Source organism: Erythrolamprus reginae, chromosome 2, assembly GCF_031021105.1.
Source record: "Erythrolamprus reginae isolate rEryReg1 chromosome 2, rEryReg1.hap1, whole genome shotgun sequence".
NCBI lineage: Eukaryota > Metazoa > Chordata > Lepidosauria > Squamata > Dipsadidae > Erythrolamprus > Erythrolamprus reginae.
In genome coordinates this window covers 67,031,011-67,046,089 of record NC_091951.1, presented here as the reverse complement: position 1 = coordinate 67,046,089, position 15,079 = coordinate 67,031,011, and the positions used below count along the sequence as shown (strand labels likewise).

Genomic DNA, 15,079 nt, shown 5'->3' with positions numbered 1-15,079 from the left:
ATTAAACTGTAGTGAGATACTGCACAGAGTGCCATTTAAAGGGCCTGTAGTCACAAACATTTTTATTAATGTATTGGATGAAGATGTGGAACAAAATTTCTATCTCGGATGACAAAAAGAAATTCACACAATCTGTAGAGAGTCACATGGTTGTCCCAAAGGTGCTTATTTCAGGAAACAACTGGCCTTTCTTGTTTTTTCTTTTGAAGACGTTTCACTTCTCATCAAGAAGCTGCTTCAACTCTGGCAGGATAGTTGGGAATGGAAGGATGCAAGTGTTCTGAAAGAATGCAGATTACCAGCTGTTTGCAAGAAATATAAATCGTTCCATTTCCCACTATCCTGTCGGAGCTGAAGAAGCTTCTTGGATGAGAAGCAAAACGTGTTCAAAAGAAAAAGACAATGAAGTCCAGTTGCCCCCTGAAAAAAATCACCTTTGGGACAAAATTCACACAATCTTGAATGCTGTGAGAAATGAAAATGAAAATATAAAATATAACATTTTAGGAAACACAAATCAAAATAGGGGATTCCTGGCTTGACAGTGCTATTTGTTACCAAACGTGGGACAAAGGGCAAATTCAATATTAGAGTGCATCAACAACACTATAGTTCTTAAATCCCCAAAACAGATTACAGTGATCCCCCGCTCGTTGCGAGGGTTCCGTTCCAGGACCCCCCGCAACGAGCGGGTTTTCGCGAAGTAGCGCTGTGGAAGTAAAAACACCATCTGCGCATGTGCAGATGGTGTTTTAAACTTCCGCAGCGCTAGCGAGGAGCCGAAGATTGGGGGGCGGCGCGGCTCTTTTAAAACATCGCCGCCGACATGGGGGGCTCGCTAGCACCCCCCCGAACCCCCAACCCGGGTTTGGGGGGGTGCTAGCAAGCCTCCCATGTCGGCGGCGATGTTTTAAAAGAGCCGCGCCGCCCCCCAATCTTCGGCTCCTCAGCGGCGAGCGAGCGAAGCCAAGCCGGCAGCAATGTTGCCGCCGCTGCAGCCAATGCGCGCTACGATCTTCCGGGCCAGCCAGGCTCAGCGGATCAAGCCCGGCTCCTCTCGGCCCAGCATCCCGGGCCAAGCGGCTGCCTTCCGTGACTGAGCCTGGCTGGCCCGGAAGATCGTAGCGCGCGTTGGCTGCAGCAGCGGGGACATTGCTGCCGGCTTGGCTTCGCTCGCTCGCTCGCCGCGCCGCCCCCCAATCTTCGGCTCCTCAGCGGCGAGCGAGCGAAGCCAAGCCGGCAGCAATGTCGCCGCCGCTGCAGCCAACGCGCGCTACGATCTTCCGGGCCAGCCAGGCTCAGCGGATCAAGCCCGGCTCCTCTCGGCCCAGCATCCTGGGCCAAGCGGCTGCCTTCCGTGACTGAGCCTGGCTGGCCTGGAAGATCGTAGCGCGCATTGGCTGCAGCGGCGGCGACATTGCTGCCGGCTTGGCTTCGCTCGCTCGCAGCGCCGCCCCCCAATCTTCGGCTCCTCAGCGGCGAGCGAGCGAAGCCAAGCCGGCAGCAATGTCGCCGCCGCTGCAGCCAACGCGCGCTACGATCTTCCGGGCCAGCCAGGCTCAGCGGATCAAGCCCGGCTCCTCTTGGCCCAGCATCCCGGGCCAAGCGGCTGCCTTCCGTGACTGAGCCTGACTGGCCCGGAAGATCGTAGCGCACGTTGGCTGCAGCGGCAGCGACATTGCTGCTGGCTTGGCTTCGCTCGCCGCTGCAGCCAACGCGCGCTACGATCTTCCGGGCCAGCCAGGCTCAGTCACGGAAGGCAGCTGCTTGGCCCGGGATGCTGGGCCGAAAGGAGCCACGCTTGAAGATCGCAGCGCGCGTTGGCTGCGGTGGCGAGGGCTTGCGATGGAGGGTGGAGGAAGCGGCCATGGGAGGGCGAGCTGCCTCAGGGAGGAGGATCGGGCGGGACCAGGTGGGGGCTGAAATTTCTCCGCCAGGGCGAAGGGCGGGCGAGCGGCGAAGGGCGGGCGAGCGGGTGCTGGGGAGGGCTTCTCGCCCTCCCGCCAGCAAGAGGGGGAGCGAACGGCGTGGGCAGGCGAAGGGCGGGCGAGCGGCAGCGAGGAGTTTGCGTGGGCGGTGGGGAAACTCCTCGCTGATGCCCGCCGCTCGCCCTCCCGCCAGCAAGAGGGGGAAGACCCAGGGAAGCCGCCCAGCAGCTGATCTCCCGGTTGCCATCTACGCATGCGTGCCCATAGGAAAAAAAGGGCACGCATGCGTAGATGGTATTTTGACTTCCGGGTTGAAAAATCGCAAATTACCCTGTTCGCAATGGTCGGGGACGCAATAACCGGGGGATCACTGTATTCTGTTATTCATTTTTCACCTTGTAACTGTATGCAGTTAAGAAGGATTTAGATAAATTGCAGTATGTTGAAAGAAGGACAAAGAAGACGATAGGAGACTTGAAACTAGGTTTTGTGATGAGAGTTTGAAGGAACTGGAAAGATATAGCCTTGAGAACAGGATGAAATTACAGTGGGGGAAAAACCTGCATAGAAAAATGTCAAGATATGTTTGTGATTGTCCTAGAATGTAGGACATTGAATAAAACAAATGTAGCTTGCAAGAAGGCAGTTTCTTACCTAATATTTTTAAAAAAGACATGACATGGATGATTCTTACTACAGAATCAAAACACTGATGGATTCTTCTTCACTGGACACCCAGTAATGTTTTAATTTAGATTCCTAAATTTAATAGCACCTTTGACAGAATTGCCAGTTTTAAGATTTTACGACTAAATTGGCATTGGAGACAGTTTTACAGCACTCTTGCCATATTTGATAGAAAACCTATTCGTGGTCAAAAATATGTTTACAGGCAGTAAAAAAAATGGACTTTTGGGAAAGTTCCTGGCCTGGTAATATGATGTAATTACTGCAAAATTAGTTAATTCTGTATTAGAGTAACTATAATGAGACTGCCTTCTGCCGCACGAATCCCAGTGACCGGTCAGGTCCCACAGAGTTGGCCTTCTCTGGGTCCTGTCGACTAAACAATGTCATCTGGCGGGACCCAGGGGAAGAGCCTTCTCTGTGGCGGCTCTGACCCTCTGGAATCAGCTCCCTCCAGAGATTAGAACTGCCCTTACCCTCCTTGCCTTTCGTAAACTCCTCAAAACCCACCTCTGTCGTCAAGCCTGGGGGAACTGAGACATCTCCCCCTGCCTATGTAGTTTTAGTGCATGATATGACTGTAAGTATGTTTTTTATATTGGGGTTCCTTGTTTTTAGATTTTTTAAATGTACAATTGCTATTTTAGATTTTAAATTATTAGATTTGTCAATACATATTGTTCTTTATCACTGTTGGGAGCCGCCCCGAGTCTGTGGAGAGGGGCGGCATACAAATCTAATAAATAATAATAAATAATGATAATAATAATAATATAACTATTATTAAAACATCAACATCGTTAGCTGGCACCATACATAGTCATACTTTGCACAATATTAATATTGTATAAAATATCATTTCAATCTTTATTTTAAAAATTATTTATGGCTCTTCAATACCTCATTACTATCACATAGGTGTACTACTCCTTTCACATGTAATGTTAATTTACCTCCTTAGATGGTTTCCTGAGTACATCTCCTACTCCGCCCCCGCTTCTCAGCCCATGACTAAGCACGGTAACGATGCACATCAGCAACGTCTCACATGTATGTTCTTTATCCTCTTCAGATTCTTCAGAATTTAGCTCTATTAAATAAAAGAATTTTGGGATATGACCGTGAGGGAGTGGGAGCCTGAAGATCACTTTCATATTTTGTACAAGCGTTTTAAAGCCAACTAAGGACCATTAATTGCTTTTCGCCCTCTCTCCTATAGTTCAAGAACCTACCTGCAGAGCTTTGTGATTCCTTGGGTTACACAGAATTTTTATATGAATTTCTTAAACATTGGAAACTTGTCTTAATCTCATCCTAGAAGATGACTCATTGTATCTGGGATGTCTTTACAAGAAACAATATCAGCAAATTTTCAATGGAAGCATATAAAGAAGCATTAGACTATCTCTAATTTCATGGAATCAACTCCCATCAAAGATTTGTACCGCCCCCACCCTCCCTGCCTTCCATAAGGCCTTAAAGACCCACCTCTGCTGACAGGCTCGGGGACACTAAGTTTAACATCTAGCCCAGGCCGACGAATGAATTTTTATATGTGATTAGGTGAATGTAAGTCACTGGTTTTAAGAAATCGGAGTTTTAGGATGGTTTTAGATTTAGATTTCTAGATGATGTACTTTTTTCTTGTTGTGAGCCGCCCTGATTCTGAGGAGAAGGGCAGCATAGAAATCTAATGACTAAATAAATAAAATAAATTCAGAAGTAAGCATGTCATTAATGCTTAGTAGCAACATACATTTATAATTCTGGAGCCACTGATTCCAACCAAATTTATTTATACATACTATACATAATTTGTCTAATGAAAACTATGAACATCTTTCTGATGCGCACATTTATTTTTGTCTACTAAAAACTTTGAATATTTTTCTGATGCATATTTGTATGTTCATAAAATGACCCGGACTGTGATAATAAACAACTGAACTTTTAGTCTACCCACTTTCTGGTTCCTATATTCCCCAATGCCCACTCTTGTTCTTCTTTCTCACTTTATGACAAATTTTGGAGTCCACCTATCCATTGTGAGATAGGAATAGGCATTGTCGTCTCGTATAAGTCTCCCTAAATTCAGAAACACACACAACCGCTGCCAATTTTCCAGCAAAAAAATAGTTCGCAAAGTTTTACTCCATGCATATAACACTACATCAGGAAAATAAGTTAGATGAATAAAAAGTCCTGGATGTTATTGCCACTGATGGTAGCAGTAGAGTTAGGGGAACTGAAAAAAATTATGTGGGTAAAAGAAGAAATAAGGCAAATTATATATGTAAAACTCCAGATCGTGCAGAACCAGTGTTCCCTCTAATTTTTTTTTGGGGTAGGTGGAAAAGTATAGTGTCTGAGCGGCAGTCCCTTCGGGACTGGGCGGCACTCTTTCCCTCTCACTCTTTCCCTCTCGGCTTCTGGGCAGGTTTGAAAAACTCTGAGTTGATGATGATTTTTAAGTGAGCGATTGCTCACTGCTCAGCTTAGAGGGAACTATGTGCAGAACGCGGCCGCGAGAGCCATCATGGGGGTTCCCAGATTCCTTGTCTTCCGTAAACTACTTAAGACCCACCTATACCGCCAGGCATGGGGGATTTGAGACACCTTTCTCCCAGGCTTATTATAATTTATGTTTGGTATGTATGTGCTGTTTGGTTTTTAATTATGATAGGGTTTTTAGGGTTTTTTTAATATTAGATTTGTGCCAGTATAATATTGTTTTTATCGTTGTTGTGAGCCGCCCCGAGTCTTCGGAGAGGGGCGGCATACAAATCTAATAAATTATTATTATTATTAAATAATTTTATATTATTGTATGATGGACATTGGATTATAGCATTTGAGAAAGAATGGAATGTTTCTGAGTCTCAGAAGCAGCAAGAATTTTTCCACAATTAATGCAGCATCCTAGCCCTCTTAAAGTTAATAAAAAATAAATTTGAACTCCCCTCAATGATTTTAATTGTGCATTCATTCTACAAAGAAAATGCTGCATTTGTTTTGGCAATAGTAACAGAGGTGAGTTCCTCCCAGTTCAGACTGGTTTGCCCGAACTATTAGCAAGCTATGTTTATGTTTGGTATGTTTGTGTGTATGTTTGCTTTTAATAATGGGGTTTTTAGTGTTTTTAAAATTATTAGATTTGTTCTTACATTGTCTTTGTTATTGTTGTGAGCCGCCCCGAGTCTACGGAAAGGGGCGGCATACAAATCTAATAAATATAAATAAATATAAATACAGTGATCCCCCGCTCGTTGCGAGGGTTCCGTTCCAGGACCCCCCGCAACGAGCGGGTTTTCGCGAAGTAGCGCTGCGGAAGTAAAAACACCATCTGCGCATGTGCAGATGGTGTTTTTACTTCCGCAGCGCTAGCGAGGAGCCGAAGATTGGGGGCGGGGCGGCTGTTTTAAAACGTCGCCGCCGGCATGGGGGGCTTGCCAGCACCCCCCGGACCCCCAACCCGGGTTTGGGGGGCTGCTAGGAAGCCCCCCATGCCGGCGGCGACGTTTTAAAACAGCCGCGCCACCCCCAATCTTCGGCTCCTCGCTAGCGGGCAGGCAGGCGGCGGACAAGCCATTCGCTGGCGCCGCTCGCTCGCGCTTCCCAGCTGAGTCCTGAAGCGAATTCGCTTCAGGACTCAGGTGGAAAGCGGCGAGAATGAACGGCGTGGGTGCGGGACGCGCGAGCGGGCAGCGGACAAGCTGTTCGCTAGCGCTCGCTCTTGCCGCTTTCCACCTGAGTCCTGAAGCGAATTCGCTTCAGGACTCAGGTGGGAAGCGGCGAGAATGAACGGCGTGGGCGGGCGAAGGGCAGGCGGCAGCGAGGAGTTTGCGTGGGCGGTGGGGAAACTCCTTGCTGATGCCCGCCGCTCGCCCTCCCGCCAGCAAGAGGGGGAAGACCCAGGGAAGCCGCCCAGCAGCTGATCTGCCGGGCGCCATCTACGCATGCGTGCCCATAGAAAAAAAGGGCACGCATGCGCAGATGGTGTTTTGACTTCCGGGTTCAAAAATCGCAAATTACCCTGTTCGCAATGGTCGGGGACGCAATAACCGGGGGATCACTGTATATAAGCTGCTGGTGATGTTACGATGATGACATGGAACCAATTCTATCGGGGCCAGTCTGTGGACACCACCATCTTTTTAAAAAATAAATTTTAAGTCAGGAAGCCAGGTTCAGTCCAAGCTGGTCACAACCAGTCCCCCTCCCCCCATTTAATTTGCCTGTTCCTGAGGTCAGGCAGCCCAGCTACAGTTGGCTCGGCTCTTGCTGGGTGAAGAACCTACAGGTGAAATGAGCTCCTCTGGGTAGGGCAGTGGAGAGCAGCTGCCAGGGAGGATCTGCCCAGGATCCTGTGTCACTGGGTCGACCTCAGACCCCACAAGGCAGCAGAAGCCAGAACACTAACATAATCTGAGCTCCCTTTAGAGTGGGTTGCAAACCCGGTGCAAAGCAGCTCCCAAACAGAATGAAATGGGTGTGGCACATCTACTTCTTTGCAACAGCCAAGGACAGAAGAGCTGCCTCTTTGGTCCTTGGCTATTGGAATAAGTGGCGGCTTTGGCTGCTGCTGCGCCCACTTTGTTCTCCAGTCCCTCTCCTTTCCTCACTCAGCTGCTACTGCCAGAGTGCTGCCAGGGCAAGCATTGTGTGTGTGTATGTATGTGTAGCTAGAAGCAGCCATGGCGGCGGGGAAAGCCATGCTTCTTTGCAGTGGTGGGTTCCTACCAGTGCGGTCCAGAGAGCTGCACCAATAGGAACCAACTGATGATGCAATTTTTGGCAATTTCCACCCCCCCCCCACTGTCTCCTGAGAAGGAGCTTCTCAGATGTGAAGAATAAAGGTCAGCATTAAGACAAAGGTAGACAGGAGGGCTTCTTCTCACACAGAGACGCCGGAAAAAAATTGCATTGTTGGTGAGTTCTTACAGGTGTGCACTCTGGACCACACCAGTAGCAACCCATCACTGCATCTTTTGCCAGCCTCCCAGCTGGTTCTGTGGGCATGGCTAGGTGGGGGGCATGTGATTGAGGGCATGGGCAAGAGTGACATCAAGTTGGCCATGCCTACTCAGTCACATGACCATCAAACCACACCCACAAAACCGGTAGTAAAACAATTTAGAACACATCCCTGAGTAGTAAATGTTACATATTAAGAAAAATGAATTAGAGATCTCTTCAGATGACACTGGGCACTCTTGCTGTGAAGAAAACATTTCTGACAGTATATAAATATGTCCTATGCCTCATTTTCCAGGACAGAAATAATTTACGACAAACTGTATGAGTTTATATGTTCCATGCCTAGCTTTTCAACACAGTAAGTAATTTTACTGCTCCCTGCAGTGCTAAAAATAAGGAACAGCAAAAAGTGAGATATCTGGCGATACTATAGAGAAGGACTATATGAAATGTTGGTATACCTCTGCTCTGGGAAAGCACTCTTGAGGGTAACTTGTAAATAATGTTGATTTGTTGCCCTTACTGGGTGCTAACAATAGAGAGCATAGCAATATGTATTTTGTATTCTATTCTTTTTATGATTATGGCATGGTGTCCTTGGTCTTCATGCCTTATATATACATCTACTGTGTTTCCCCGAAAATAAGACACTGTCTTATATTAATTTTTGCTCCAAAAGTTGTGCTATGTCTTATTTTTTTTGGGGGGGGGGCTTATATTTCTCAAATAAGACAAATTCGCAGGCAGAAAAGCTGACACCCCCAAAGAAAGTGTACCGTACGATACACTGATTACGGTACAGTACCTGTCAGTATGGCACCCACACACACAAACGACGGCACTTATATGGTACAACAGTATACTCCCGCTATTGCAGCTTCTGGCCACCAGAGGAACTACAGTCTACGCACTGTAGTGGAGACTGTAATGGCGGTGAGACAGCAGCAGACTGTGTCTGCTGTACTGGACGGTACAAAGCGATGGAAGGGGCCAGCAGGGGATGCCACATTATTACGGTACCACTATGAACAGCTTTGAATGTTACCGTATGTTTTTCCACCGTACCCTATGTAAACTTGACTATGCCTTATTTTCAGGGGGTGCCTTATATTAGCAAATTCTGCAAAACCTCTGACATGCCTTACTTTTGGGGTACGTCTTATTTTGGGGAAAACAGGGTATTATAGTGTTTCAGGGTGTGTGTAACATATTTTTGCTGATAATGAAAAGGAAGGGAGACTAGTATAGATCTATTTCAAACCATTTTGCTCTCATCAGCTAGCCATACCCTTACCGGGATCTGAACCTGGGCAGTCTGCCTGTAAGGCAGTAGCTTTAACCTCTGTGCCACAGGTTCTCCTCCTGTTTCAGCTTCTACCAGGGAAGAGTTACATGCTTCACGCCCCCCTGTTTAATTACTCTGGTACAGTATACCCAAATATGGAAGGAAGCATACTGCTTCTTTTTTGCCACTTGGCCCCTCCAGGGGCCATTCAAGACAGTTAATTTTTATAGCTGACAAACTACCGTATTTTTTGCTCCATAAGACGCAGTTTTTTTCCTCCCAAAGTAGGATGAAAAATCAGCCCCGTCTTATGGAGCGAAGATGCAGGCAGGGAGGGGGGGGAGGCGCTGGAGCAGAGGGGGGGCGGTGATATACAGTAGAACCTCGACATACGAATTTAATTGGTGCCGGAAGGAGGCTCGTGAGTCGAAAAGCTCGTATGTCGAAACATTGTTTCCCATAGGAAACAATGGAAAAGCGACTAATGCGTGCAAGCTGGATACTACAGTACTGGCAGTGAACTGGATCAGCAGCTCCGCCTGCGTCCCGGGAAAGCGGCCGCCCGGGCCGAGTGGATGGAAGGAGCCTGGCGGCGGGCGGGGCTTGGCGGCGGGCGGGACGCGCGAGGGAGCGAGCGATCCGGCGTGTCGGGCTGCCCGGGAAGGCGAGCGGTGCGCGGTAGGCGCGGGGACGGGGACAGGGGGGGGAATCATCTGAACGCGGTTCGGAGTTGGGGGTTCGGGGGGGTGCTGGAAAGCCCCCCAGGCTGGCTGCGATCTTTTAAAACAGCCGCGCCACTTCCCAGCTGACTCCTGAAGCCAAAAGCGAACTTCCGCGCTTCAGGAGTCAGCTGAGAAGCGGCGCGGCTGTTTTAAAAGATCGCAGCTGGCCTGGGGGGCTTTCCAGTACCCCCCCCCCACGAACCCCCAACCCGGGTTCGGGGGGGTGCTGGGAAGCCCCCCAGGCCGGCTGCGATCTTTTAAAACAGCCGCGCCACTTCCCAGCTGACTCCTGAAGCCAAAAGCGAACTTCCGCGCTTCAGGAGTCAGCTGAGAAGCAGCGCGGCTGTTTTAAAAGATCGCAGCTGGCCTGGGGGGCTTTCCAGTACCCCCCCCCCCACGAACCCCCAACCCGGGTTCGGGGGGGTGCTGGGAAGCCCCCCAGGCCGGCTGCGATCTTTTAAAACAGCCGCGCCACTTCTCAGCTGACTCCTGAAGCCAAAAGCCAAAGGCGAACTTCCGTGCTTCAGGAGTCAGCTGAGAAGCGGCGCGGCTGTTTTAAAAGATCGCAGCCGGCCTGGGGGGCTTCCCAGCACCCCCCCGAACCCGCTTCCCAGCTGACTCCTGAAGCCGAACGCGGAAGTTCGCCTTTGGCGTTTGGCTTCAGGAGACAGCTGGGAAGCGGCGCGGCTGTTTTAAAAGATCGCAGCCGGCCTGGGGGGCTTCCCAGCACCCCCCCCGAACCTCTAAAATCTAGGTGCGTCTTATCAGCAGGTGCATCTTATAGAGCGAAAAATATGGTATATTCTATATGTGTAACATATTTTTGCTGATAATGAAAAGGAAGGGAGACTAGTACAGATCTATTTCAAGCTATTTAGCTCTCATCAGCTAGCCATGCCCTTACCAGGATTTGAACCTGAGCACTCTGCCTATAAGGCAGTAGCTTTTAACCTCTAGGCCAGTCATTATCAGCAAAAATATGTTACACACATAGAATATAATTTGTTGGCCATAAAAGTATAATTTGCCCTGGAGGGGCTGAAAAGCAAAAAGGAAGCAGTATGCTCCCTCCCATATTTGGGTATACCAAGGCGATTCGACAGAAAAAAAACCCCTATATATAACTCTTCCCTGGTACAAGCTGAGACAGGAGGAGAACCTGTGGTCTAGAGGTTAAAAGCTACTGCCCTAGAGGCAGAGTGCCAGGTTCAAATCCCGGCAAGGGTATGGCTACATGATGAAAGCTAAATAGCTTGAAATAGATCTATACTAGTCTTCCTTCATTTTCATTATCAGCAAAAATGTTGCACATACAAACACATACATACACACACACACACACACAGAGATAGAGAGAGAGAGAGAGAGAGAGAGAGCCATAATGAATAAGCACCCAATGATATTAGATACATTCAGAAATAATTGCACTTTACAAATTACTATGTGAAAAAACAAATGAAATATAACTTGCCTGTAGAAGGAAGAACAGAAGAACAATTCTCACCATCCTTTATTGTGCACACATTAGAATATAAGAACTCTCTAGTCATTGGCTCTCCAATTTCATTATGTTGATCTACAGTTGGGTAAAACACAACATCCTAAATACTTTTAAATAATACTTGAAATTGTTATGTAACTAGGACATCTATTTTACAAACATTACTGTTACTCACTATAATACATACTAATTTTAAATATGTACTATTTCTGTTGAAAAAACACAGTTTATTTTCCTGGTATATGACATAACACGCTGTCAACAGTTGTTAAATTTATAGGGTTTAACATTAAGAAATTCTTGATAATGAATTATATAAAAAGCAAAAGCAATATTGCTCATCTAAACTCAGTGAAGTATTTTTATGCACGTGTTGCAAAAGCAGACTGCATAGTGCTTTTATTTTCTACCCACCAAATATTCCAGAAAAAAAATGTGGGAGGTAGGCTACCTTTTTTTCATAAAGAGCTGCTTTCACACCCAACATGAGTACAAATCATCTCCGGGTTTTACAGGCTGAGCCCAGAGAGGTTGGAGAGAGCAAAAGATGGGCTCAGTGCATGCCCTAAATATTGTACCCATTACATGTGCATTCAGGTTTTGATTATTGTCACTTGTGTAACTCAACATATAGATTCATATTAATTCATAAATTCATACATGGAAGATACAGTGATACCTCATACTAATGAACCCCTCTTCATATGAACTTTTCATGATATGAACCCAGTGTTTAAGATTTTTTTGCCTCTTATTCCGAACTATTTTCACCTTATGAACCAAAGCAGCCTCCGGGATTTCCTTGAGGCTCCTCGATTCCCTTCATTTTTGCCAGTGATTCTTTGAATCCCAGTGACAACCCCCCCCCCTTCCAAACTGCATGGGGGAAAGACTCATGGAGCTCAAGAGAGGAGAAAGGTATGGGAGAAATGAGCAGAACAGGGTGGGCAAAAACAGGAGGGACCCATGGAGCTCAAGAGAGGAGAAAGGTGTGGGGAAAATGAGCAGAACGGGGTGGGCAAAAACGGTAGGGACCCATGGAGCTCAAGAGGAGAAAGGTGTGGGGAAAATGAGCGGGACAGGGTGGGCAAAAACAGGAGGGACCCATGGAGCTCAAGAGAGGAGAAAGGTGTGGGGAAAATGAGCAGAACGGGGTGGGCAAAAACAGGAGGGACTCATGGAGCTCAAGAGGAGAAAGGTGTGGGGAAAATGAGCAGAACAGGGTGGGCAAAAACAGGAAGGACCCATGGAGGTTAAGAGAGGAAAAAGGTGTGGGGAAAATGAGCAGAACGGGGTGGGCAAAAACGGGAGGGAACCATGGAGCTCAAGAGGAGAAAGGTGTGGGGAAAATGAGCAGGACATGGTGGGCAAAAACAGGAGGGACCCATGGAGCTCAAGAGGAGAAAGGTGTGGGGAAAATGAGCAGAACGGGGTGGGCAAAAACTGGAAGGACTCATGGAGCTCAAGAGAGGAGAAAGGTGTGGGGAAAATGAGCAGAATGGGGTGGGCAAAAACAGGAGGGAAAGACCCATGGAGCTCAAGAGAGGCTCTTTTTGCCTTGCTTCGTTGGGACTGCCACCTCTTGCTGTCCCTTCCCCCACTCCGTTTGCCTCAGCTTAGTGTGCCCCCCCCACCGCTTTTTTTTAAAAAAAGCCTTAATGTTTTGGATTTTCCTAATGAGCTTGCACGCATTATTGGCTTTTCCATTGATTCCTATGGGAAACATTGTTTCATCTTACGAACTTTTCACCTTACAAACCTCCTCCCGGAACCACTTAAGTTCGTAAGACGAGGTATTACTGTATTCTAGAAATTATAACCATAGACAGAGGTTGCTTTTTATGATATGGAAAGGGGCATATAAATGTGTCTAATTTCTTGTTAAATGTGATATTTGGGAACAACATAATTGACAGGGGGAAAGGGACTTTTCCATTACATTTTTCACCATATATCATCCAAATCACATTATTTCCATATACATTGTATAGAATTAGACTGTTCAGGACAACTGTACATTTATTTTCAGTTACATTTCTTAATGTATACATTTCGACATGTGGTCCTGATTTGCTTCGCAATCTCATTAGTCAAGTTTTCAAAACACTAAGAACTCAAATTATAAGCACAACTGGTTTTAGCAAGAAATTGCCTGTGGGCTGGAGAGGGATTAGCATTCACAAAATAAATTCCTTATTTATTACTAATTAATTAATTAATTAATTCATTAATTCATTCATTTGTCATTTCTTTTCTCAAGAATTGAATACAAACCTGGCAATAATGTCTCATTAGGAAGCTTATCTACTTCCAAGATAAAGTCATCCTTGAAGAACAGATATCCCACTATTGAAAACAGGTAAACCAAAATAAGAGCAAGAACAGCGGTCAAGATGATAGAACGTCCATTGCGAGTGACACTTTTAATGACATTCAGCAAGGTCTCCTCTCTGTATACCAAATCAAAAAGCTGGAAAAAGACAGTTCAAAATATTTATTCAATGCATTAACAATAAATGAGGTAATACATTAACTTTAGATAAACAATTGAACAACATGATCTTTAAATAAAATCCTCACACTTTTTTTTAATAGAAAAGACAGGTCGATCTTTTGTGACATCTTGACTAAAAACCAAATAGAAGGCCACACCTTGTTAAGCAATTGCTTCAGAATACAAGAAACAAGTAAGAGTGTTAAGTTCCAGGAACGCAGATCCTGGATGAATGTTAGGAAAAGTTTCTTAACTGTAAGAGCAATGTGACAGTGGAATTAGGGAAATGATGACCTTCCATTTGTTGGATATGATTAAGCAGAGCCTGGATAGACACTTTATTTTGAATTCCTGCACTGATGGTTTTAACAGCTCCTTCCACTCTGTGATTCTATGTAAACAAACAAATCCCCAGCAACATTATTATACCAAATAAACTGAAATAACAAAGTTGGTTTGCCAACAGTTGTCTTTGATTTCTATTCTAGAAACTTAGATGTATGTTAAAAGCTAAAGAGTCACGTAGCTGTAATGTCTCTGATGAATTTCTCTTCCTAAACCCTCTTCAATTTTTGGTCTACTTTTTTCATCGTCATCTGGGCTTATTCTTAAATTTTTAATATTCTTTAGGGAAAAGGGATATTCAAATCAAATTGAGAATATTTTCTTGAAGTCTTAAAAACAGTTCCTTCCACTTGATAAAGCAAAATGTTAAACTTCTTTTGGGTTAAGCGTGCCTCTCCCCAGTCTATGGACAGAATTGTTAAGTTTTCTTGGCAACAGTATGGAATTAACTTGCAACTGCCTTCTTCTGTGATGCTTTTGTGTGTTTACTTCAATATTTTTTTAAAAATCTTATCTTTATTATTTTTACAAATGACTCAAGGCAGAGAGAATACCTAATATTTCTTCTTCCACCTATTATCTTAACAACCACCACCACCACTAGTTAAGTATTTTGCAGCCTACTCTAAAGTTTTGGCTCTCCCTTGATCAGAGCCCGCTTAGTATTCAAACTCTGATAAGGTCAGCCAGATATAACCAACTGCTGAACATGTGCCACTTTAAATCCACCAAATCACAGGAAACTCCAAATTTCCTCACACAACTAGCTCTATCATTTTATTTTATTTTATTTATTGTTAGAGTTGAAAGGGACCATGCAGGTCATCAAGTCCAACCCCCTTCCTGAGCAGGAAATCATGAACTAAGTATCATTTTTTTCATAATTTCTCTGACTAGAAATTGAAAGAAAAATACAAAGATCTAGTGGATACAGAACAGGGGACTGCTTTTTTTAGTATACGCACATAATTATTTTTTACCTTAAGACCTTAATCTTGGTTAAACTTATTTTGACTGCAATGAAGCTATTAGCCAAATTTCTGGACAGATCAAAATTTTTCCCAGAAAGAATCTCCGTAGTTTGATTATTCTCACCATGGCTTTTTGCAAATAACTATACAATCATTTGTTGATTCCCTA

General features: G+C 45.6%; 1 protein-coding gene across 4 annotated transcripts in view; it reads right to left on the bottom strand.

Moving 5' to 3' along the window:
• ITPR1 (inositol 1,4,5-trisphosphate receptor type 1) overlaps positions 1 to 15,079 on the bottom strand; it is a 305,443-nt gene that overhangs the window by 30,664 nt on the left and 259,700 nt on the right. For all 4 annotated transcript variants that reach the window (XM_070738264.1, XM_070738266.1, XM_070738262.1 and 1 more), the window contains 3 exons: positions 13,375 to 13,570; positions 11,071 to 11,175; positions 3,569 to 3,705 (listed from right to left, as the gene is read on the bottom strand). In XM_070738264.1, coding sequence (XP_070594365.1) covers positions 3,569 to 3,705; positions 11,071 to 11,175; positions 13,375 to 13,570 — 438 coding nt within the window. The remainder of the gene's footprint in view (positions 1 to 3,568; positions 3,706 to 11,070; positions 11,176 to 13,374; positions 13,571 to 15,079) is intronic.